This window comes from Panthera leo, chromosome D1, assembly GCF_018350215.1.
Source record: "Panthera leo isolate Ple1 chromosome D1, P.leo_Ple1_pat1.1, whole genome shotgun sequence".
Taxonomy (NCBI): domain Eukaryota; kingdom Metazoa; phylum Chordata; class Mammalia; order Carnivora; family Felidae; genus Panthera; species Panthera leo.
Window position 1 is genome coordinate 59,250,614 of NC_056688.1, and position 22,928 is coordinate 59,273,541.

A 22,928-nucleotide genomic window follows, 5' to 3' on the forward strand; every position below is an offset into this window, starting at 1 on the left:
TTTTTTTTTTTTTTTTTTGGTTGTTGTTGTTCTTTTCCTTTGAAAAACTTGTAATTTATTGAGGTGAGTTTTGCTCAATCCAAATAAAACTTAATTTATTGAAGACATCACGCTGGCAACCCTTCTGAGTACTCAGGATGGGGCTACGCTGCCTGCAAGAGACGGTCCCCCTTGCAACCAGCGAGGAAGCCACTGCTGCCACGCATCCGCACCCCATGGTGGTATAGACCAGGAGACAGTGAGAACTAAGCAAACTAGCACTTTATGGCCCAAGATTCTTCTCCCCACCCCCAACCGGCCCCAATAATATTAAAGTGCCTGCCCTCCCTAAACCCACGCAGAAAAGCTTAAATAAACCCCAGCCCAGTCCTTGGGCTATTCCTTCATTTCCGGACGGACACCCCCAGAGTTGGGGTTGGGAGAGGTCCTAGCTGAGAACCCCCCACTGTGGTTCAAGGCCAGATAGAGGGCAGCAGAAACCGCGGTGAAGTGGGGGCCCAGACGTACCCAAATGGACCCTACAGGCACCCCAGGGACTGGGAGTAGGGGTCCAGAAAGGGAGGTCAGCACCAGAATAACCAAAGTCCTTGGTAATTACGGCAACTGACTCTGCTGTAAAAGGTGAAGGGCAGGATGTCCTAATTAGGGCATTCCAACATGATTGGGCAGTGGGGAACGCAGATCCCCAATAAATAGGCAGAGAGGTACTGCCCCACCCCTCATAATTTTCAACTTTGGGGCTAAGGCTGGGCCTTAGTAGGGGCGGGGAGGGGCGCTGAGTTCGCAGATTCGCAGTGCCACCGCTATCACTTGCTGAGCTGCAGGGTGTCCAGAAGGAGGCGCTTGTGAGCCGGGTCCTGCACCCCGGCCTCCTCCAGGTCCTCCTCGGTGATGTCGCTGTAGGGGTAAGATAGGCTGGGAGATCCGCGAAGTGGTCTTGAGGGCCCGTAGCTCCGCCCCAGGGGTCAGACCCACCCATCCGCCTCCAGCCCCGCCCCCACCTGAGAAACTCCAGGTCGTCCCAGCCATTGTGCACCAGGCCCTCCTCATAGCGCTCCAAACCGATGGCCCGCAGCCAGGCGCCCATGCCCGCCTCGCCCAGCCCGCTGGCCCGCCCGCCCTGCGGGCACGGAGCCTGAGGGAATAGGGCACGTCAGGGGGAGCACTGAGGGTACCCACACAGAGAAGCACCTGCAGACAGCCACTTTCTACCACGTGCTCTCAGGAAGGAGGCAAGAACTAGGGCTGATTGAAGTGTTCCCCTCCCCTCCCCCAAACTCTCCAGTGCCCAGCTCAGGGCAGAGGGGACACTACTAAGTGCTGAATGGTGAAGGAAGAAGATACCACCTCAGGTACACACAGACAGCCACCCCTCGTCCACACACCTCCTCTGCCAGGTCCTCCTGGATGCTCTCTCTGATGCGAGGTGGAGGGAAGCTGAGAGGCCGGCCATAGTCTGAGGGCAGTCCTCGGGGTGGCTGCAGCTCCAGGGGGCCTGGCAGAAGCACTGAGCGGCCAGGCCCAGCAGGAGCATAGTCCACCTCACTCAGCGTCTTGGCCATCTGCAGCACTGAGCAGGAACGATCGTCCCCACTGGCTACCTCCCCCAGGAAAGTGCTGGTAGGTGAGGGGCCTGGGGGTAGTGGGGGTCTTGGATGGGCCTTGGGAGGTGGTGGGCCACGGGCCTCACCCCCACTGCGGCCCCTGACCACTGGCCCTGTCAAAGGGTCCAGGCTGGGGGGCAGGAAGATGGCCGAGTCTGGCAGTGGTGGTGGTGGAAAGTCTGGAGGGGGCAGTGTGCCCCCAGACTCCTCATCTGATGAGCTCCCCTCTCCCACACGGGGGGGCCGGTGGCGCCCAAGCTGTGGAGCAGGCACTGTGATGGCCACTTTGTTCTTGGTGGCAGGTGGGACAGGGGTCCTGGCAGGCGAGGGTGGCTCCGGGGGCAGCAGCTGGTGTGGGACCCCTTCAAGGACGTAGTAGGCAGGGTTATTGAAGCTGTTCTTGGGTGGGGGGGCCACCACCCCTTCCGGCTCTGGAGCCCCCTCTGCCTTCAACCTGCATTTGGGAGCAGGATAATTAAGTCAGGACCCAGAGACCAAAGTGAAGGCAATGGGTGCAGTGGAAGGAGAACTGTACTGGGAGTCAGGAGATAAGGGTCCGTGGTCCTAGAATTGCATGAGACCTTGAGCACATTGCTTTCCCTCTCTGGCCCTCTGGTCTTCATCTCTAAAGTCGAGTAGACATGGCAGTTGAACAGATAATCTCTAAACTTCCTAGCCTTACTTGCTAAAATTCTCAGAGCGTAAATCAGTGCAAACAGGTGCCAGAAGTCAAGGCAATGAAGGCCTTTAATGGGAATGATCAGCCAGAGTTTGAAAGCCTCTGGAGGCATCTGAGGCCAATCTACTGAGGAATCTTACCCAGGGATTCAGGTTAGTTTTACTCAAGCCTGAGGATAAAACCAAGGCGACTGATAACAGGTGAAGATGAGTGAAAAAGCACCAAACCGTACCTAGCAGCTTTTATTGAAGTTCAATCGACAGTTGGATATAATTAGAAAGTAAGCCTCACTTTCCAAGAGTATGATCCACAGAATACTAGTTCCCCAGGGTATTAATAGTTACTGTGTGGAAAAGAAGTTTCCTAGCACATTAAGTTTGGGAAACTATATTCAACAGAGTTGAAAAACAGTTTCCTTCCTGTCCACATGCTCAGAGCTTTTGCGAACACTAGTGTGCACTGGACTATCTAAGAAAAGAATCTAGCAAGAACCGTTTCCCAAACCCATTTCCAATAGGGCATCTTGTAGGACTGTGGTCCCATAGTATGCACTGAGGGAAATCCCAGGCTGAAGCCAAACAGAAAGCTCAAGCTAAATCTGTTTACATGGAAGGAACTATTGCAAAAACAACTTCTAATTCTATTTTTTAAGGCAGAATGGGGAGGAAAGGCTCACTGTGCTCCTTTGGATTCAGAGAGCCACGCCGAAGAGGGGATTGGCTGGCCAGAGTGGCCACGGGTGTAGAGCCCTGGCACTCCCAGCCATGGGGCGTCAGAACACTCAAGCAGCAAATGATCCCCAGGCTGGCCGTGAGAACCAAACATAGCAATAGTTAAAGTGGGGGGATAACAGGTTCCTTCTCTCACCTGGAGGTCAAGGGCTCCTCCCGGGGAGCGGCTCGAGGTGGGGCTGGGGGCCTCCCAGTTGGTGGTGGTTTCTCTGGTTCTTCGAATAACCTGGACAGTGGGCAGGCCGCCTCTGCGGGGGCTGGCTTGCGGTTCCCTGACCTGCCGGGGTGTATAGGGAGGAGATGCTGTAGAGGCTGTCCCAAAGCCCCCGGGTACCCCTTCATGGGACACCCAGCACAACCCCAGCTCACCTGGGATCCTGGCTGCCTCGAGACACAGAGGGGGCTTTGCTCTTTGCTCCTGCCTCGTCCTTATCAATGCTGATCCACTCTGGGGGAGGAAGAGAAAAGAGACTCAGAGAGGACCTGGGGTCCTGGACCCTAGATACCCACTGGGCCTACCAGCCTCTTTCCAGCTACTCCTCAGGGCAGGCCCACTCCCAACCATGGCTGCAGAACTTCCAAATATTCCAGGGATTCTAACATGCTCTCCCCACACCCCCGGTTCTCCTTTCCGAGACCTGCCCACACCACCCCATCTCATGCCCCATATCCCTCCCAGTGGAGCCCCCACCGTAGAGTCGCTCACGGGTGCCCAGGCGCTCTGTGGGCACCCGCACCTTCATGGAGCCACGGATGTTGCCTGTCTCCTCGCCACGGTGGGACAGGAAGGTCAGGAACTGCTGTGCTGTGCTGCCAATCATGGACTTGAGTGCCACCACACACTCCCCTGAAGGGCAGATGGGGTAGACCAGCAGATTGCCAAACCTTTCTAGGTCTCCTGTTTGGCTTTCTGTGCCCCTTGGCACCCCTCACCCCTCACCATAGGATTCGTAGCCATCCATGGATTTGACCGTGAGCAGGAGGTGCTGGTCCTGCAGGTACTCGATGTCAGCCAGAATTGGCTTGAGCTAAGGAGCAGAGAGACCCAGTGAGGAACAAAGCCCCAACCATCCCCTCCTACCCGACACCATTCATCCCTACCCTTAGGCTCGTCCATGCTCACTACCACTCATCTACTAGGGAAAAATCCCAAATCCTTAACACAGAGGACACAGCCCCACATGGGCCCTTCATAACATTTAACAGCATCGTAATTAATTTTCCGCATCCTCAATGGCTAACACAGGACCTGACATTTAGCAGAAACTCGAAAAGTTTTTGTGAACAAATAAATGAACCTACAACTTGGTCCCACACCCCTCAAAGAAAGCAAATGCCCTCATCCTCATTCATACCCAGCCCCCACCACACACATGCACATACACATGCATGCACGCACACACATGTGCACGCACACCCATGTGCACGCACATACATGGACATGCTCCACTGCACCTCTCCCTGTGCCCTCACCTACAAGCCCAGGCCCTGACAAAAGCCTCACCGTAGGCAGCTGGCGTGAAGACCACTGCACCTTGAGGAAGTTGATGTTGTCACTGCTCTGGGCATCATTCTCAAAGCTCTTCTTGTACTCTGGGGTGAGGGTGGGGAATACCCGACTGAGTGCCACCTCCCGGCTTCCCTTCCCACTATCCAAGGGGGATATCCAAGGTGTCTGGGCACCTCTGGTTCCCCATCCCTCTCAGGCCACACCCAGCCCGGGGCCCCCCTCTGACCCTCCAGGCAGGTGGAATAGAATTCAATGAAGAACTTGGTGCGGCTGGCTGTCTTCACAATGGCCTCAATGCTCTCAAACTCAATGTAGGCCTGGTCCGAAGTCTTTGAGAGACCTGAGGGGTAAAGGGAAGAAGGCAGTCAGGAGGGCTGAGAGGGTGACAGGAGGAACAGGACAGAGACTGAGCCCTGGAAAGAAATCAGGGGTCATGGCAGAGCAGTAAGGGAGGCCCCAGGAAGGAAGGCCAGGAGGGGCCTCCCCAATCCCCAGCAACCAATGGGGAGACCCCAAAGCCCAGACCATGGACCAGGGCAAACAGACAACCCAAGGATGAGAGACCATCTAAGGAAGGGCTGGAGGATGAGAATGGCTGCAGGGATGGCCTGCCAACAATCCCCCACACTACCAGGCACACTCAGCGGTACACATGTGGTTCCAGGCAAATACAGATACACATGCACGTTTATACTCACACACATACACACACTCATGGACATGTACTTCTCATGATGCCCCAGGCACAGACACCCTCACACAGCACACATTCAGAAACATTACCGCATGTCCGTGTATACACCCAAACACACGCACAGATATATTCAAACCTATGCACATCCCCAGGCCACCACCAGTGCCTATCCACCCACAAGCACATCCAGAATAGTCACCTTTCTTAGAGATGAACTGAGAGGTAACTCCAACCTCAAATGTCCCAAACACAGGGGAGTGGTCGCTGGTGACGATGTCATCAGTGCAACCTGGGATAGGAATGGGAGCTCAGGGGCAAGCTCTTTATTCTCCGTTCCCACTTCCCAAAGCTAGGGCAGTGTCAGGACAGTGACCACCCAGGACTGCCCATCACCCTGTCCAGGAAACTCTGACCATAGGAATTGCAGATGATGTGGGTCTCAGGGTAGGATTTCCAGAGAATCCGGTCACACCATGAAGGCACATTGGTCCGGACCTGGGGCAGGAGATGGCAGCATGGTCAGGTTCAATAGCTGGGGTTGCTCAGCATGAGCCCCACCCAGAGCTGCAGAGCTGATGAGGCCCTATGCTCCCACCACACCAGGCCCCCGTGCCTACCTCCCTTCTTGGGTCCTTGTAACACTCAGGATCACCCCTAAGGCCTCAGAGGAACCACAGAAGCTGGAATAGTAACTGCCCAGACCCTTGACCAGACATGTACCCTTGATTCACTGCAGGCCAGGGGAGTCTCCCAAGCACTCCGCCCCAAACCTGCCTCGTTCCCTTCACTCACCCCAGTTGGCTTCTGCTTGTGCCAGGCATATGTGTCCCGGGAACCCCGCTCATAGCGGTAGGTGGGTGGGAAGGAGATCTCCTCCTCACCTAGGAAAGGCAGGGAACAAGTATGGATCAGGGCCCTGAAGACCCAGGAGTATCGTAAAGGCCCCATCCCTTAGAGACCTCCTGACAGGTCCACACTCACTGAATCGAAGAAAGACCTTGTGTTTCTCACGCTCCAAGTTGAGCTGGTCCACTCTGAGCAGGGGCTCAAACTCCTTCCTGCTGATGTAGTTGAGGATCTCCTGTGGTGAGGACACAAAGACTGAAAACTCCCTCTTGACCCACAGCCAGAGTCAGAGGTAGGATCCCAACTGGCCCCCCAGCCCAGCTCCCCTACCAGTCACCACTGGCCCTGTTTGCACCTGGATATCCATGTCCAGGCGGTAGTTGAGGTCCCCAAACCAGAAGAGGTGAGTGAAACGCAGAGAGATGTCAAAGGCACTGAGCTGTCGGTCACCTAGTGAGAGCAGCCGCAGGATGTCCAGGTAGTTCTGGTTCCGCCTATGGTGGGGGTTGGGGGAGGCCTCCAGGGTCACGAGCCAGGGACTGGCAGAAAGGTAAGTCTCTGGGGTCAGGTACAGGGTAGGGCTCAGGGTGCCTGGGGACAGAGGAAATAGCTGGGAACAAGATCAAGGTCAGGAACAGACAGCAGTCTCGGGTTTGGACAAGGGAGAAGGGGCTCTCTGGGGACAGGGAGGTAGGTGGGTCATGGACTGGGATATGGGAAAGGGAATAGGTCTCAGGTGAATAGGGAATGAGGGTAAAGACTTGGGGAGGTGCCCCCCTCACCGGGCAGTTTTCTCATTTCCCGAGGTAAGGTGGCAATTCACAAAGCCAAATGAGGTGCCATTAAACATGAAGGAGACACCCACAGCCCCCTTGTTTCCTGTCAGGGCAAGCAAGAAAAGAAGGCCTGTGTCACATCTAGAGGGCTCCCAAGTCTCCCCTCTGCCCCTCAAAGCAGCAGTGGGAAGGTTCTCCCAACTCCCCCCCGCAGTCTTATGAGGCAGGCAGGCCCCTGAACACATCCCCTCCTTCCCTGGAGGTGCCACACAGATCACACACGGTACATCTGGATGGACCGAGTTTCTCTGCATGTGTGAACAAGGCCCCTGGAGATCACAGGGGATCCCAAAGGTGACGCTGAAAGGACTTGCAGATTCTGAGCAGAATCTATGCTGAGGGAGCACTGGACCACAAACCAAGAGACCTGGGCACTCTGCCAAGTCCTCCACATACTAGTCGTGTGACCTTGGAGAGGTCACTCAGCGACTCTGGGCCTGAGTGTTTTTTGGGTCTTTTTGAGTTTTATCATCTATGAAATAGAGGTAATTATCCTGGCCCTGCCTTCCTAGTGGTGCTGGAAGAGATTTAGAATATGAATATGCTTTACAAAGGGCTCTCTATAGGGGTGCCGGGTGGCTCAGTGGGTTGAGCCTCTGACTCTTGATTTCAGCTCAGGTCATGATCTCACATTTCATGAGTTTGAGCCCTACATCAGGCTCCATGCTGACAGCACAGAGCCTGCTTGGGGTTCTCTCTCTGCCCTGCCCCCTTCCCTCCTGCTAACTGTCTCTCTCAAAATAAACACACTTTAAAAAAAAATGGGGGGAGGGCTCTCTATATAAGAAAGCTGGGAGCAACCAAAAGGAGGAGACTGTGAGCTGGAGAGGAAGCAGGAGGCGTGGACAGAGGGACCCTGCCCACCCTGCTCACCCAGGGTGTTGGCGATGCCAGTCTTCACGCTGGATGTACTGACGTGGCTGATTCGGTTCTCGTGCTCTGGCTTGACCAGCACAGCCACCTTGATGTTCCACAGTGACTGCATGGCAATCTGGGTAGAGGGTTTGGGGTCACTCCGGCCCTGGACCGGGGCCACTGTCCGCATTCCCCTCCCACCCCCACCTACACTACAGACTGTTCTGTCAGTCATAGGATAGGAAGGTCTCTACTACCCCTTTTTCCTGAGGTGCCAGAGAAAAACACAGCACGTTCCCATAGCATGAAGGACTTGGGTTAGACCTCCTAAAGGATATGCCCAGGGACCAAGGGAAAAGCCAGTCAAGTTGTGCTCCCCAGGGTCACCCATGAGGTGAAGTAGGATAGTTTGGGGTGGTGTGTGAGGAGGGGGACTGGACAAGATGACCCCCTCACCGGGCGGTAATCCAGATCTGTGAGCTCCTTGAGGCCCCCGCGTAGTAGGTCCAGCCACTCGCGGTCGCCCACCGAGTTCTCCTGGGTCCCAAAGACATAGATGTCATGGGGTATGGTCACTGTGACTTCATCCAGGGTTTTCCCTAGACCCTTCGATGTGAACCAAGATGTCACGTTTTTCGGAGGTGGTACGCTTCCTGGAGGCGAAGGGGATGGGGGCGGTCAGGCCCTTGACCTGGGGCTATTCCTCTCTCCCATCCCAGCCCCAACCTGGGCCTGACCCATATTCCAGGTGCCTATGAAGACAGAGATCATGTCGGGCTCATCTTGCTTCGAGTGCTTGTTCTTCATGAGCTGCAGCAGCTGGCAGAAGGCCTCCCGCTTCTGGGGGGACAGCAACTAGTTAGGGGAGGTCCCTGGTAGGTGGTAGGTCCCATGAGGTCATGCCTGTGAGTTCACTGCATATCCACTACTCAAGCAGACAACAGGTGCTCAATAAACGCTCACTGAATGACCATTTGACTCTGCCCTCAGGCCACCCATTTTCAGTACACATACTCTCTACCCTGTCAGACCCACTCCTGCCAAGAGGGATGACCGGCCTACATCACGTGTTCCCTCTCTTCCCATCCCACAGGGGACCCCTGCAGCCCCCAGGGCCTAGCCCAACATGCCACTCACCCGGGCACTGACAAAGATGAAGTCCTTGCGCTGCGTCCGATCCTTCTCCTTCTCAAACACAACTCCCAGCTTGTTCTGGACACGCTGGGACTTAATGAGCTGGCGGACTAGGGGATGGAGGATGGTTACACTGGCCTGTGCACCAAGGCCTGGAGGCCACCCTGCCCACCACCCCAGGTTGCTCCCTGGCTCACTGCGGTCGTGTGTGAAGGTCGTCCAGTCCTCCTGTGAGTCCCGCTGTCTCCGCAGCAGCACCAGCCGCCCACCCTCCACATCCACGCTCAGCGTGAACTTCTGTGACTTCCCAATCTTGGTCAGGTCACCCAGGGTCACATCCAGCTTCACCTGCAGGTCAGGAGGTGTATAGGCTGCTGAAAAGACCTCAGGGCAGGTGACACCCCCTTCATCTCCAGCTGCTCTTTGGCCCATGAGGCCCCACCTGTCACCCCTCCGTGTACCTCAAAGGCCTGCACGGGGATGGTCTTGGCCTTACGTATGGATGGCTGCAGCGGGGCCGGTGGGGCTGTGGAGCTCATGTCCTGCAGGGCCTTCAGGGCCTGGAGTGGGGAAGGGCAGGGAAGGGCGGGCAAGGTCAGGGGACATGCTGAAAGCTGGGGCCAGGGGGGATACAGTTGATGTGGGGTCAATGCTAAACTGTAGATTCAGGGTTGAGATCAGTTAGGCCAACGCAAATACTCAGACTGCTAGGTCAGGTCAGAGGTCAGGGTTAAGGCTACCTTTTTCTGGATGCCTGACAGGAAATCCTTTAACACAGACAGCTTCAGTACCAGGCTCTCTAGTTCCTGCTCCCCAGTCTGTGGTGGATTCTGCACAGAGAAAGAATAAGGTTTGTAACATGCGGCCACCGCGCAGGAGGTCCCCCACCCAACCCGGAACATGAACCCCTTCCCCACAGGTCTCCTCACAATCCCACCTGCTGCTGCAAAAGGCGGGTCACCATGGGAGAGCTCTGCTGGTCAAACACCTTGGACAGGATCTCCAGGCCCGACAGGACCTTGTCCACCTCACTAGGGGAGACAGTAGGTCAGAACTCCCTACCCCGACCCAAGTATGGGGAAGGGGGGCTGAGTGTGCAGCTTCAGCCTCTACGATGAGGATACGAGGGTTCAGGTGAGGACAAGTCAGGAGGCAACAGCTGGCTCCCTGTTCAGGGCCAGAGATCAGAGGTCAGAGCATTTGTGCAGCAAGGGGGCAGGCGAGGACAGGTCAGAGGAGAGGCTGCATGCATGGTGTTGGGTGCCCCAGGTACCTGTGCAGCCTCCGGCAGGAGGTGGCCAGGGTGCGGGTAAGATGGGGCAGGTTGCTGGCTCCACCTCGCACAGCCTCCAGGTCCAGTCCGTAGCTACCCTTCAGGTACTCGTGCGAGACAGTACTCAGCCCATTGGGAGCACTTCAGGGAGGGGTTAAAAAGTCAGTGAAGAATCTGCTGACCCTGTCCCAGCACTGCCACCCTATCCCTAGAGGAGATAGTACTGGTAACAATTGGAGCACCATGGATCAGGGAGTCTACCTCTGGGGCTGAGATGGGATGAAGATCCCTGGGGGAGGAGTGGGGGCTGGGAAGGTCTCTCTACCTTTGATGAGGACAAGTTCTCAGAGGAGAAAGGGAATTCCTGTTCGGCGTAGGGGGTTGCGGTCTTACCTCTCAGCAGCTGGAGTTGTGGGAGTCTCAGGGGCTGCTGGGGGGCTGCCAGGCCCCATGGGGGCAGAAATACTGGTGGAGCCAGAGCGCGGGGGCAGTGGGGGCTTCTCATCCTCCCCATCTGTGGACAGGAGTCAGTGGGGCAGCTGTTTGGGCCTCCCCATTCTCATTGAAGTATGGGGGGATGCTGTGGCTATCAGAGACTTCCACAGAGGTGGGGTAAAGGGCTCTGGTATCATGGTTAGGGGCAGGGGGCTTTAGGGCAGGCAGGTTGAGAAGATGTGATGGGAAAAAACAGGTGGTGTCTGGGGAAGGGACAGAGAAGACATATGCACACGGCACAGCAGGCAGCACCTGAGGCATCACGGTCGTCCGGTGGGTCTGGCTCTCGCTCCCGCTCCACAGGGAGCAGCAGGGCGCACACAAGGCCCTGGTTGGGCTGGGCATACAGGCCGATGAGCTCGCCCAGGGTCTGGAAGCGGCGCACGGGCACGCCCTGCGAGGTCTGCGAGCAAGCAAGGGTGGGAGAAAAATCAGCCAGTCACAGGCTGGAATCAAGGTCAGGGGTTGGGGCCCAATATCCTACCTGCACGGCCAGGAAGTCTTCTCCATCAGGTAGAATTCTGTATGTATGCACATGCTTCTGATACCTGATGACAAAGCAGGGGTCAGAATCTGTCGCCCCCAAGCTGGGGTCTAAGCCCCAAGGTCCCCTCTCCTCCTGCCACCAGGCTCAGCCCCCAGCCCACTCAGGTTAGTTTTCCTAAAATCCTTTACTCAGTCCACACAGGGTTAATGATGAGGCCAGTCTACTTCTAGACCTGCCAGTCTACTTCTAGCCTGCTAGTGTTGCCAACAAGAGCAGGAATGACCAGCAGCATCCCCCCCCCTCCCACCCCAGCCAGACCTACATAGGCTCCACACCCACCACAGGGCCCGGGAAGCAACAGGCAGCTCTTTTGTGGCCTCCACAGCTGTCTAAACAGCCCCTCAGGCTGTGGTACCAGCTCTGGCCCCCCGCCAGAGTAAGAGTCCTCAGAAGCCTGGTAACCTCTGTTTGCATGCATAGGCAATGTGCTAACACACGTGTGTCCCTGCTGTCTGTGTTTACATTGGTGTCTGTCTCTACTGGAGCTGGGTGTGTCAGGGGCCATTTTTGCTAGGGAGTATGCGGGTATCCCAGCTTCTGTCCCCCTTCCCCAGATACCAGGAAATTGGGATGACCCAAGGGGTCCCCTGTGGCAGACCCAGGCTTGTAAGAGCGCCAAACTGAGGAGGGGCAAGAGGGGTACTGACAGGTGGCAGCAACAGCTGAGCAGGTGACAGCTGAGCCAGGCCTGGGCAGCACAGGCCACACTCAATGGGGGCAAAGACTCTCTTGCAGCCATACCTCAGGTAAACTTGCTCAACGGTGCCACCCGGGTCCATGTGTGTGCTGGGCAGGAGGGGGACACTGGCACCAGAGGACCGAATGCCTGTTTGAGGAGACCCTACACCTTGGCCACAGTCCATCCCCCACCTCAAGTAAGCCCCCTTTGGGCACTCTCCTGGATGCTGACGGGGCAACATTCTGTGCGGGTGTCTTTGTGCACTGGTTTGTGGACTGTGGGTCTGTATTTATAACATAAGCAACCCATGAACTGAGCCCTGTCTGCATGACAGGCTGGGTACTCAACACCCCACAGATGTGATCTCATTTAATCCTCACATTTTGGTACAGATATGAGCACCAACTCCATTCTCCAGAAGAGGAAATAGGCTCAAAGAGGAAAAGTGATTTGCCTCACTTTTAAGTAAAAGGCAGAGCTGGGACTTAAAGCCAGGGCAGAGCCCAGTGCCTGTATCCCGACCTGCCGGTCAGATTGCCTGTGCCTGTTGGAGCAGGGGTGTGTCCGGAAATGTTACCCACCTACAGGTAAGCAAGTATGTTTCTCATCACCTACCCCCAGGCTTCTATCCCATTTCTGACCCCTCCCCCCATCCCCGGGCTGCAGAGATGCAAGGAGGAGCCAGAGTCAGCTGGCAAAGCCAAAGCCCCTGACACAGACAGACCCTCACTCCACCCATCTCCTCCCCTGGCAGTGGAGTCTGGGCTCTCCCCTCTTGGGACAATAATGTTCCTCCCCTAGACACAGGCCCAGCTGTCCCCCTCCCACTCAACAGCTGAGCCAGCACCTGCCTCCCTCCCCTCTCTAATTAGGGGATATGCCTCAGAGGGGGCTGGGAGGCAGGACTCCGTGATATTTATCTGCGGAAGCTGTCCCTTGTTAGTCTCTCCTACTGGACGTCAGACTTGATGCATAAGCTGAGATTTAGGGGACCCCTTCCTCTTCGTCTTCAGGTCCACTGCCCAGGCCGGGGTTTCTCAACGCCAACACTACTAAAATTTTGGACTGCATAGTTCTTTGTTGTGAGGGACTATCCTGTGCATTTTAGGATGTGTGGTGGCATCACTGGCTTTTACCCACTAGATGCCAGTAGCACTATATCCCACTTGTGACAACCAAAAATGTCTCCAAACGTCGCCAAGTGTCCCTGAGGGGTAAAATCAACCTCAACTGAGAACCACTGGCCTATGCCCATGTACCCCCAAAGAAGTGAGGAGAACAGAGGGGTAACGGACAGAACGACAGGGGTTTGGGAGGGTTCACGAGGCTGAGGAATATTACCAGATCCTAACAAGGCCCACAGGAGCCCACCTAGTATCAGACCACGGGGTGCAGGAGACAGCTCAGGGAGAAGGCTCCAAACATACCAAACGCACCCGGCACCACTGCCACATACAGCTGATGGGTACAGGCCCAGGATGAGATCCGTTCAGGGAGCTGCCAAGTCTGGCTCCACATTCAGCACCCATAGCTCAGGGCTAGGGCAGCCAGGATGCCCAGGACTGGGGCCCAGAGCCAGGGCACATGAACGCGCCCATTGATTCATGAAATAATGACACGGCCCCATATAGCCTCACATCCCCTTTTCTCAACACCACTCTGCTCCACCAGCCCCAGACATCTACCGCCAGGCAGGTCCCAATTTCAGTCCTGGCGGCACAGGAAGCTGCTGGGCATCCTCACATATCCATCAGTCTCTCTGGCCCCAACTCCCTCTATGCCTACAGCTCTTAACACCCAATCCCTGTATAAACAGAACTGCATATAACCCCGGAACACACATCCACACATCCTCACTCCCTCCCGCCCCTCCTGCCTGGAGGGTGCCTGAGGGGGTCTGCCAGAGACTCCCTGCATTTTTCCCTATTACAGCCACCCTGTTTAACAGGACCCCACATACTCTGCCCTCCCTGCCCCAGACAGTGTCCCCAGACACAGCAGGAAGGAAGTGCCCCCTGCATCCTTCCTCAGTCCCAGCTTAAAGCCAAAGCTCCCACTGTGGAGGGCGCAGACGTCCCACTGTCCCAGGCCCTCCGCGCACATGCAAGGAACCTGGGCCGTGCCCCCGCCCGCCAGGAGCCCCAGCCCACTCACAGGACACAGAGCGCGAAAGCTCCCGCCACGCTCTCGCTGTCTCGGACCAGGAAGCTGCCATCGCGGCCTGCCCGGGCCAGCAGCTCCTCGGCGGCAGCTCGGCTCAGGTCGCGGTGGTACCAGGCGGGGGCCGGGCTGCCCAGCGCGCCCCCGGGCCCCGCACCCCCCAGGCACGGCGCCCCGCAAGCCGAAGCCATGGCGCGTGCAGGGCTCAGCGCCTCCCGCGCCCACCTCCCCGCGCCATCCGCCCCGGGACGCTCGGGGCTGAGGCTGGGGGCGGGCCCGGGCCCGGGCCCTGAGGATCCGCGGACCGGACCGGGCTGGATGTCTGGGGCTCCGCGCTCTGCCGCGCAGGCCGCCTTGTTCGCCGCGCCGCCGCCGCCGCCGCCGCCGCCGCCTGCAGCGCCGGCCTCAACTTGAAGAGAAAGAAAAGTTTGTTCAGAGGCGGCGGGGGAGGGGCAGGAGCGCAGCGCTGAGCCGGCGGCCGGCCCCCTCCCCCTCCGCTCGGCCCACGGCCCGGCCCGCCCCTACCCCCACCATCTTCCCCGCGGGGATGATGGCCCCCACATTCCCGCAGGATCCCCCAAACCCACAATGATCCTGCCCTGCCATCACCACCCCTTAGAGATCCAGCCCCCAACCATCCCCCCAACGAAGGTCAAGTTCCCCCACCCTGCTTCTGGACACTTTGGATCCCGGCCCCCTCTCCGGAAAATAAGCCGTCTCTAGTAATCGCAATGGTATGACCCCCAATTCCCATAATCGTCTAATTCCACCCCAAATCCTTTTCATTCAGCTCCCCTTGCAGCCTCAAAGGGTCGAGTTCCCAAAACCTGCGAGGGATCCAAGATGAACCTCTTCCCATCCTTATCCTCGTTATCCGAGCGGCCTGGACCTTCAACTCCCATGAAATCTAGGCCCCTCTTAGACCTGAACCCTCAAACTCCACTGGGGCCAGCCCCCGACAAATCCCGCGGGGGTAAATCCCCCCTCCCCCCATTGAGACCTGGTCTCCCATACACCCTCAGACAAGGTCCGGTGTCCTCGAATCCCCGGGCACAGTCCCTGGCAGCCCCTCGCAGCCGGGGCAGAGCCCTTCCCCCCTCCCTGCCAAGTTCCCTGTCACCATCCCCCATACACGCAGGCCGGGGCCTTGAGGGGTTCAGCAGTCCGAGATCAGCACCCCCAACTGCCCTCTGGAAGAAAGTTCCCTCAAACCCCTGGGCTCCCGACTTCTCCCCAGAACCGCAGCCGCCGCGCGCAGACCCCCACCTCCTGGGCCGCTCCGATGCCCCTTTCCCGGGGGAAGCGGCCCTTGACTCTCAACGGCCACTTAAGATGGCCATCCTCTGCCGCCGCACCCCCCCCCTCGCCTTCCGCCCCGCCCGCCGCTCCGCCCCCGCGGCTCTCCGCGGAGCCGGGGGTAGCACCCGCGCCCCGCCTACCCCGGCCCCCCGATCCTGGAGCCGCTGACCCGCCGAGTGACCTCGGGCCAGTCACGGCACCTCTCCGCGCCTCGCCTTCCCGCTCTGCAAAGTGGGGGCAATGTTATTTGGCCGACTCAATGGGACTGCTTGTAAAGCTCTCGGCACGGGGCCTGGCATCCAGTAGGCGCTCCAGAACAGCGGCTATTTTTATTATTAATTAAGGAGTAACAAAGGTGACAGCTGTGTAAACTGTAAAGCGCTGCGCCTGAACGAACGGGTATTATTAGCACCCGCCCCCGCCCCAGCTACTCCCTCCAAGACAACAAACTTGAGCCTTTGTGGGCGGGACGCCGAACCGGGAGCTCCCCTTATCGGGTACGTTCAGACACCCCCGCTCAGACGCCCGCCCTTGGCGGGAGGGTGGGGGGAACACGGTCGCCGGAAAGGGGGCGGGGCCCATGGAGGGTCTGGCCCGCCCCTTCCCCCCAAAAAAGACCTAGCCGGTGGCAGCGTCTCCCGGGAGTCCGCTTCCTGCCCCGCCCCTCCGCCCCTTGGCTCCTTAAAGGCGCAGGCCTCCATCCTGGCTCCCACTGCTGCCAGCTCCTGAGCCACCATCGGCCTATCTCCTTTAACCTGGGAGAGAACTTTCACTTTGCTCAATTGAACCTGTGCCTGGGTCAGTCCCTACAAGCTCCTTCCTCTATTTCCAATAAGTATTTGTTTAACCCAGCGGGACCAAAGCTTGGGATACGGAATGGGCTCTGTGGGGGCTTTCCCGACTAGGTAAATATAGTGACTAAGAGACAGCTCCCCCACACCCAACAGTGTCTCTAGACCCCTCCAGGAACCCCATAAGTCATCCTCCAAACTGCCCGACTTTTCCCGTCACTCAGCTCTAGAAATGAGGGAAGGTGAGTCTGCCATGAAGGGGACACCCTGGTGCGGTGGGGAGGGAAGAGACCTGGACTAGGAAACTTCATACCTGGGTTCTAGTCCTAGCTTGATCACCAACCTGCCTGGTGTCTCAGAGAGGTACCTGTGCCTTTTTGGAGATGACTGTGAGGGGGATGTAGAGACAAAGACTTCCCCAGGGGGAGACCCAGAGACCTACTCAGGCCTAGTTCCTGGGGGATGTGTAGAGACAGAACAGGCGTATCTAGCAATCGACAGAGGAGAGGCCAGGCTTCTGCCCCTGGGAAGCCCCCAAGACTTTCCAACCTTTTCCCATCCTCCTGGCTGCAGCAGGGCTAAACCAATTCTAGACTCTTGAACATTTCATCCTCCAGGAACCTCCCACACTGCCCTCCCCATTCTTCTGTCTTCCTCCTCTGAGGGTTCCTAGTCTCAACTCTGTCCCTTCAATCCACATCACGTGAGAATTTTTTTCACCCCCACTGGGAATCCAGAGCCTTCCCTGGACTTCCATCCCCAGCAGAGCTGACCACAAAGCCAGGAAGACAGGACCTGAGAGAAAGTGGGGATATTTGGGGACCAATACAAGTAACACAGTCCTGGACCTGTCTCTCATTTTTGGCTACAAGAGAACAGGATCTCCGAGGACTATTAAGGGCGCAGACACTGGGCTCACATGCTTTCTGGCAACATCTCCTTTCTACTTCACAACTCTGAGGGAAAGAAGGATTATTATGCCCACTTTACTGAGGAAAAAAACTAAGCTTTAATGTAGACAAGCAACTGCTTCACTTTCCATAGTCAGTAGCAGAGTTAGGATTCAAACCCAAGTCTCATTTCTCTCATCTGAAGGAATACAAAAGCTATGGAAGCTGTCCTCTACTTACTGAAACCAAAACCATTCATCAGACACGGATAGGTCTGTCTCTTTGTTTGAACTGACTGTCAGAGAAAGCCCAAGGCCCACCATGGAAGCAGGAACCGGATGGTAGAAGGATGGATAATGAGTGGAGGCATGCTTAGCACTCCCTCATTTGTGAGAGCTATGCTGAGCCAAGCTTGGTCATCAAAACTGGGGACATGCAGCGAACATGCCTGAGGAGGGCTGGACTCAGCTGAGGAGCCAGAGGTGCAGCATAGGGACCAGGCTGAGCAGGAGAAGCCCAATCCCATGGGACATGGCCCCAGCACTCATGGCCAAGGCATAGAACCTGGCCACCTCCTCGTTGGGGTTGCCCTGGGCCGGGTCGAACCACATCTGGATGCAGCGGCCGCTCCCTCGGTTGTAGTTGCTGAGTTTGTAGGAGTGGCTCCAGATGCCCTCACACAGGGCTGCGGGCGTGGGAAAGTAGGTCTCAAATGTGCGACAGGTGGCTCCGGCCGGACACTTGTTCGATCCTGCATGGGGAGAGAGGGTGGACACAGACATTCAGCCCCTGGGCCCAAAGCCCATTTCTGGCCACCCCCCTGGAGATCCGCACCCAACCCCAGATCCTCGGACCCCGCCTCCATCTCCGCACCCCCGGGCCCTCACCTGAGCTCCAGTCCCAGCCCTTGTGCCAGTTGCTCTTGCAGGTGTAGGAGGTGCGGCAGTCCTCCCACCATTGCTGACAGTCCTCCTTGCACAGGGGCACGTCCAGGAAGCGTTCCTTGCGCCAGCTCTGGTTCACCTGGGTGGGAGGGGGGGAGGGAGGGCTCCTCTCAGCCAGGGGTGCTGGCAGCCACCGCCTTGACCACCTTGACCGAGCAGGATGGCAGCCCGCTGGGCTGGGGTGAGGGAGAGGCCCGTACCTCCTGGATCCAGGGCCCCAGATTGGGTGAGCACTCGTACAGACAGTTGTCCTGAATGAAGTGGCGCTGGCAGGCAGGCTCTATCTTGCCGCAGTGGTCCAGGTTAAAGTTATACAAGAGGGAGGGGTCCTTGTGCAGCTCCTGGCTGGTGTTGTGTGAGCAGCAGGCGTTCTTCCTCCAGGGAATGCACTGGGTGGAGAAGACACTGGAACACATGCCTCCCCCACCAAAACCTTCAGCCTCTCCCTATTTGGTGCTTGGTCTCCTGCCTCAGGTGGGTTGTCCTAAGAAAGTTTACTGTGAAGACCCCTCTGTCCTTGGCCTCCAGGAGCTCCCATCTTGGGGGAGACTTAGTTACAACAGTGTAATCAGGGGTTGTGGGAGCCGGAGAGAAACCCTGTCTTGGGAGGACAATAGCTATCGTTTAAGCAGCCCTTCATATTTTATAGGGAGTTCTTTGATTTATTTATTCATTAAAAAATAATTACTGAGTACCTATTTCTATGCCAGTTACTGTTCTAGATGCTAAGAATACGGTAGAAAGCAAAACAGAAATATGTGTTCATAGAACTTACATCCTGATCAATGGAGACAGTAAGAAACTAAAAGGGAAAAAATATAGTGTCAGGATATGATCAATTACATGGAGAAAATTACAGCAGGGAATAGGGATGTGGAGTATTGGGTGATTGTTGAAATTTTAAAGAAGGTGGTTGTGAAAAGCCTCACTGGAAAGTGGCATTTTGAGCAAAGGAGGAAGGGAATGACCTATGCAGTAATGTATGTTGAGTAACTTTCTTCTTGGTCTGTATTAAGTTCTGTGTCCCCAGCGGCGAGGCCAGTGCCAGACATGTGGCAGGCCTGTAAAAATATTTGCTGAAAAAAATAAATGAAAGACCTATTTATGATTTCCTAAATCTAAACTCCATCTTACATATAGATGCATCATATTTCAGTAAGCTTTAATAGAGACTGGCTTTTTCAGGACTGTAAATACTATGAAAAGGAAGGCCATGCTATGTGTTTTGTTTTACTGGAATTATTCACTATTTTAGCAAATTATGTCATCAATGGCAACACTGCATAGAGTATCTTATAGCATTTGAGTTGTCAACAGAATATACCTGTATCCATCTTCATTTGTAGCTGCCCCATTCCTAGTGATTTGGTGAATAAAAGCAAACATTGGGGCACCTGGGTGGCTCAGTTGGTAAAGCTCCCAACTTGGGTTCAGGTCATGATCTCACAGTTCATGAGTTTGAGCCCACGTCAGGCTCTGTGCTGACCGCTCAAAGCCTGGAGCCTGCTTCAGATTCCGTGTCTCCCTCTCTCTCTCTGCGCCTTCCCCTCTTGCATTCTTTCTCTCTCTCTCTCTCTCTCTCTCTCTCTCTCTCTCTCTCTCTCTCTCAAAAATAAATAAAGATTAAAGAAAATAAAGCAGTAACTTAAAAAGCAAACATGCCATTTGATAGTGATTTCTAACGTAGTCATATCAGAAAATTGACATATGGAAATATATTTTATTATAAGTTGCTTTCTTTGTGCTTCTCTTTTGTATTACAGATAGATAGAGTCATGTTGGTATTTTTTAAGTTAAATGTACAAATAGGTCCTATTGGCTTTGAATTTTATTTCAGAAAAAAAGGAGACATGGAGTCTCAATAGAGTTGAAACCAACTGGCATCCGCTTGTATAGAGTGAGTGAATGTGCAGCAATCGTGCCCCTGGGTCACAGCCGTAAGAGCCCTTGTCCTCTACTCTGACGCTTCATGGACTGGCACGTGATGAAGGTAGTGAGAACCATCCTCCCCGACAGTCTCTTACCCTCTAACATGCTGGGAGTGCCCACCCCAGTCCTACCCCCACACCACAGGGGCTGCTTATGTCCAGATCTTCTGTGCGTCCTCTGCTTCTCCGGGCCCATTTCCTCATTTGGGTTCTATGGGGGAGAACACGATCTCCTACATTGAACGACTACTGGGAATGTGAAATCATGTGCAGAAAACTCAACGCGTAGTAAGTGCTCAACAAGTGATCATATCGTATCACTGCTGACATTATCCTCTGAGGAGGCCACCCCTAAATCACCTCAACCAATACCCCCCACCCTACCTTCATCTTCTCCCACAGCAGTAACTCAGGATGTGGGGCTATCTGATCAGTCCGTCCTTCCCCCACCACCCTGACTTCCTCTTCCACATTAGAACCAACCCCCTCCCCAACTCGAGCCACACTACGGCCATACCTGGTCATGCAACTTGTCCTCGGGGCCTGGCTTTGTCTTGTGGTGCTTGGCGTCCATGCAGACGTTGAGCAGGTCTACCCTGTTCCGGGCACTGCACATGGAGGCTGTCCAGGCCAGCAGCAGCAGCAGAAGTGGTGTCAGTCTCCAGGCCATGTCTTTGTGTCCCTGCAGATGGAGCTGTGGTTAGGGAGGCCGAGGCCTGAAGGGAGAGAGCCTCATGCGGCGTCCCCCTTGACCCCCTGCATCAGTCTCCCCATCTCCACAGTGGAGGATGGGGTCAGACCCTGTTCCTTTAGTGCTGGGGTCCTGAGGCTCCCTGAAGCTGAAGTAGAGAAGGTTGGCAAAGGGGGCTCCCCATTCCAGGCTTGGCGGGCTCAGAGGAGAACTGAGGTTAGTGGACTGGCTCTGGGGGAGTCTTCCTAAATTGGAGGAGATGTTTTTGTGCCCTCATCTTCTCTCAACTTTACCCAAGAAAAGTAATTAAATAGTTCAGGTCCATGCCCTCCTGCCCTGAAAGGGGCCAGGGACACCCATTGCCCTTATGCTGTGTCCAGCAAGTGCTCCACGAGGCACCGAACCACCTGGGTTCCCGTGCCAGCTTAGAGACCCTGTCAGCCTGGGGAAGGCAGTGGCCCAGCTCTGCTGAGTTCTCCCGATCACCATGAGGGTCAAGGGATGTAGCACATGGGGTGGTATTTGGTTAAATAATACAGAAATAGAAAGAGTGGCGGTTTCTAACTTTTGCTTCCTCAGACTTTTTCCTTCCTTGTTTTCTGAAAACCATTTCCTCCCTCCACCCCATCATGACTTTGGCCTCCTCAGCTCTCGCTAGGCTAATGCACTTACCGCTGCAGATCCCCCTTCCTTACCCTTCAGAAAACAAGTGCAGAGACCCCTGGCCCCTTGGGGACAAAATAAAACATAAAAGTACCTCATGTTGGAACAGCCAAATAGACGAGCACTTAGAGTCATGGGAGTCACCCAGCAAAAGTGACGGCCCGCTTCTCTGTTCCTGACTGACCCTCACCCCCCACTCCCATCTATTAAAGATCTATTCCTGGGGCGCCTGGGTGGCTCAGTCGGTTAAACTTCCTACTCTTGGTTTTGGCTCGAGTCATGGTCTCACGGTTGGAAGGTTCAAGTCCTGCATCAGGCTCTGTACTGACAGCCTGCTTGCAATTCTCTTTCTTCTCTCTCTCTCTCTGCACCGCCCTCCCATGTCTTTCTCACTCTCAAAATAAATAAATAAACTTAAGGGGGAAAAAAAGATCTGTTCTTTGGGCTCTGTCACTGAAGTACTGGAAGGGATAATGGAGACTCCTTCCTCTCTCTCACCATCCCTACATGCAGCTGATCATCACAAAGCCCTGGTCAAGGGTCCTTCCAAAGATCTTTCTGGAATTCACTTCCCTTGGCTCTATATTTGGGGTCAGGTCTTCCCTCCTCCAATTTCTTCCCCTTAAAGTCACCTTCCCCACAGGAGCCCGAGTGATCTTTCTAAAGAAAGATCTGCCCCTCCCCTACACAGAAACCCGCCGAGTCTCCCCAGTGTCCCTGTCACCCTTCCCTCTTAGGGCATCTTGCCTGAGCCTCCTTTGCGGCTGGGAGCACACACAGCTGTGTCTGAATTGGCCTCTTCTCAGGCTGGCAATGGCTCCAGGCCCTTTGACTTTCACCAGTGGTCTCTGACCTCGGTGCAAGACAGACTGTAAGAACTCTGGTTAGCACAGTATAATTTCCTCATTCGGCTCTTCTGGTCTTCCCTCTCTTCCAGGCCCCACCCATTCAAGGCTCCATTAGTCTCTCAATGTATTCATTCCTGTTTCCATTCAACTCTTTGTTAATTTATTCATCACAGGATTCACACATCCAAGATTCATCAAAACCTAGAGAAGCTCATCTCTAAGGGGGATCTGAACTTTTGAGGTACCCCACGTGGTTGTTAGGATGAAGCGGGTTTGTTGGGCATGAGGTGCAGTAGGGAAAAACCCAGGCTTTAGGGTCAGGCCATGGGTCCCAATGGTAGCACCGTCCCTCACACAACCTTGGAAAATGTCACTGAGCCTTTCTGAGCTTTCGTTTACTCTCCAGGAAATTGTGGAGAATTATATATGGAAAAGCCTGGCACAAAATGAGTGGGCTTAAATGATAGCTTCAGGTTACTTTTTGAGTAGCCAGGTAGACATAGGTAGAGGTTGAAGTATAGAAGTCAAGGGTCACAAAGAAAAATGGTCTCAAATCTGGTAAATGGGGGCCCCTGGGTGGCTCAGTCGGTTGGGCGTCCAACTTCAGCTCAGGTCACGATCTCACGGTCCGTGAGTTCGAGCCCCGCGTCAGGCTCTGTGCTGATGGCTCAGAGCCTGGAGCCTGCTTCCGATTCTGTGTCTCCCTCTCTCTCTGCCCCTCCCCCGTTCATGCTCTGTCTCTCTCTGTCTCAAAAATAAATAAACGTTAAAAAAAAAAATTAAAGAAAAAATAAAAAAAAAATCTGGTAAATGATCATATCTCACCACCTA

General features: G+C 55.3%; 2 protein-coding genes and 1 long non-coding RNA gene across 5 annotated transcripts in view; 1 reads left to right on the forward strand and 2 right to left on the reverse strand.

Moving 5' to 3' along the window:
- Nucleotides 1–42: 42 nt before the first annotated feature.
- On the reverse strand, nucleotides 43–14,408 carry INPPL1 (inositol polyphosphate phosphatase like 1). Of its 3 annotated transcripts, none has more exons than XM_042905552.1 (28): nucleotides 14,038–14,407; nucleotides 11,142–11,205; nucleotides 10,910–11,060; nucleotides 10,556–10,676; nucleotides 10,163–10,303; nucleotides 9,827–9,920; nucleotides 9,630–9,719; nucleotides 9,351–9,449; nucleotides 9,087–9,237; nucleotides 8,893–8,999; nucleotides 8,493–8,595; nucleotides 8,212–8,408; nucleotides 7,774–7,891; nucleotides 6,847–6,943; nucleotides 6,420–6,558; nucleotides 6,200–6,299; nucleotides 6,011–6,099; nucleotides 5,632–5,713; nucleotides 5,418–5,507; nucleotides 4,751–4,864; nucleotides 4,519–4,607; nucleotides 3,955–4,042; nucleotides 3,706–3,861; nucleotides 3,384–3,462; nucleotides 3,151–3,291; nucleotides 1,386–2,058; nucleotides 1,002–1,135; nucleotides 43–897 (listed from the first exon to the last, which is right to left on the reverse strand). In XM_042905552.1, the coding sequence occupies exons 1-28, from the start codon at nucleotides 14,232–14,234 to the stop codon at nucleotides 807–809; spliced, it is 3,795 nt and encodes a 1,264-aa protein (XP_042761486.1). In that variant the 5' UTR covers nucleotides 14,235–14,407; the 3' UTR covers nucleotides 43–806. The 3 variants fall into 3 exon arrangements, with proteins under 3 accessions (XP_042761486.1, XP_042761485.1, XP_042761487.1); XM_042905551.1 differs by having other exon boundaries at nucleotides 3,151–3,294; XM_042905553.1 differs by lacking the exon at nucleotides 1,002–1,135 and having other exon boundaries at nucleotides 3,151–3,294; nucleotides 14,038–14,408.
- A 1,288-nt stretch (nucleotides 14,409–15,696) lies between these two features.
- Nucleotides 15,697–22,928, forward strand: part of LOC122199721 — a 49,082-nt gene continuing 41,850 nt past the window's right edge. The window contains exons 1-2 of the long non-coding RNA XR_006193603.1: nucleotides 15,697–15,839; nucleotides 19,805–19,957. This is a non-coding gene — a long non-coding RNA (uncharacterized LOC122199721). The remainder of the gene's footprint in view (nucleotides 15,840–19,804; nucleotides 19,958–22,928) is intronic.
- FOLR2 (folate receptor beta) lies at nucleotides 17,119–22,127 on the reverse strand. The gene is made up of 5 exons (XM_042905008.1): nucleotides 21,997–22,127; nucleotides 20,413–20,577; nucleotides 18,168–18,356; nucleotides 17,911–18,046; nucleotides 17,119–17,774 (listed from the first exon to the last, which is right to left on the reverse strand). The coding sequence occupies exons 2-5, from the start codon at nucleotides 20,563–20,565 to the stop codon at nucleotides 17,488–17,490; spliced, it is 765 nt and encodes a 254-aa protein (XP_042760942.1). The 5' UTR covers nucleotides 20,566–20,577; nucleotides 21,997–22,127; the 3' UTR covers nucleotides 17,119–17,487.

What these genes read in the sequence shown, in the direction of transcription:
- INPPL1 (XM_042905551.1), bottom strand. Translation starts at nt 14,234, where the DNA reads ATGGCTTCGGCTTGCGGGGCGCCGTGCCTGGGGGGTGCGGGGCCCGGG. An exon ending in CCCGCCTTTTGCAGCAGCAG is followed by an intron (nt 9,720 to 9,826) that starts GTGGGATTGTGA and finishes TTCTCTGTGCAG; the next exon opens with AATCCACCACAGACTGGGGA. An exon ending in CATCATCTGCAATTCCTATG is followed by an intron (nt 5,508 to 5,631) that starts GTCAGAGTTTCC and finishes TTCCTATCCCAG; the next exon opens with GTTGCACTGATGACATCGTC.
- FOLR2 (XM_042905008.1), bottom strand. Translation starts at nt 20,565, where the DNA reads ATGGCCTGGAGACTGACACCACTTCTGCTGCTGCTGCTGGCCTGGACA. An exon ending in AGGACAAGTTGCATGACCAG is followed by an intron (nt 18,357 to 20,412) that starts GTATGGCCGTAG and finishes TTCTCCACCCAG; the next exon opens with TGCATTCCCTGGAGGAAGAA. An exon ending in GGGCTGGGACTGGAGCTCAG is followed by an intron (nt 17,775 to 17,910) that starts GTGAGGGCCCGG and finishes CTCCCCATGCAG; the next exon opens with GATCGAACAAGTGTCCGGCC.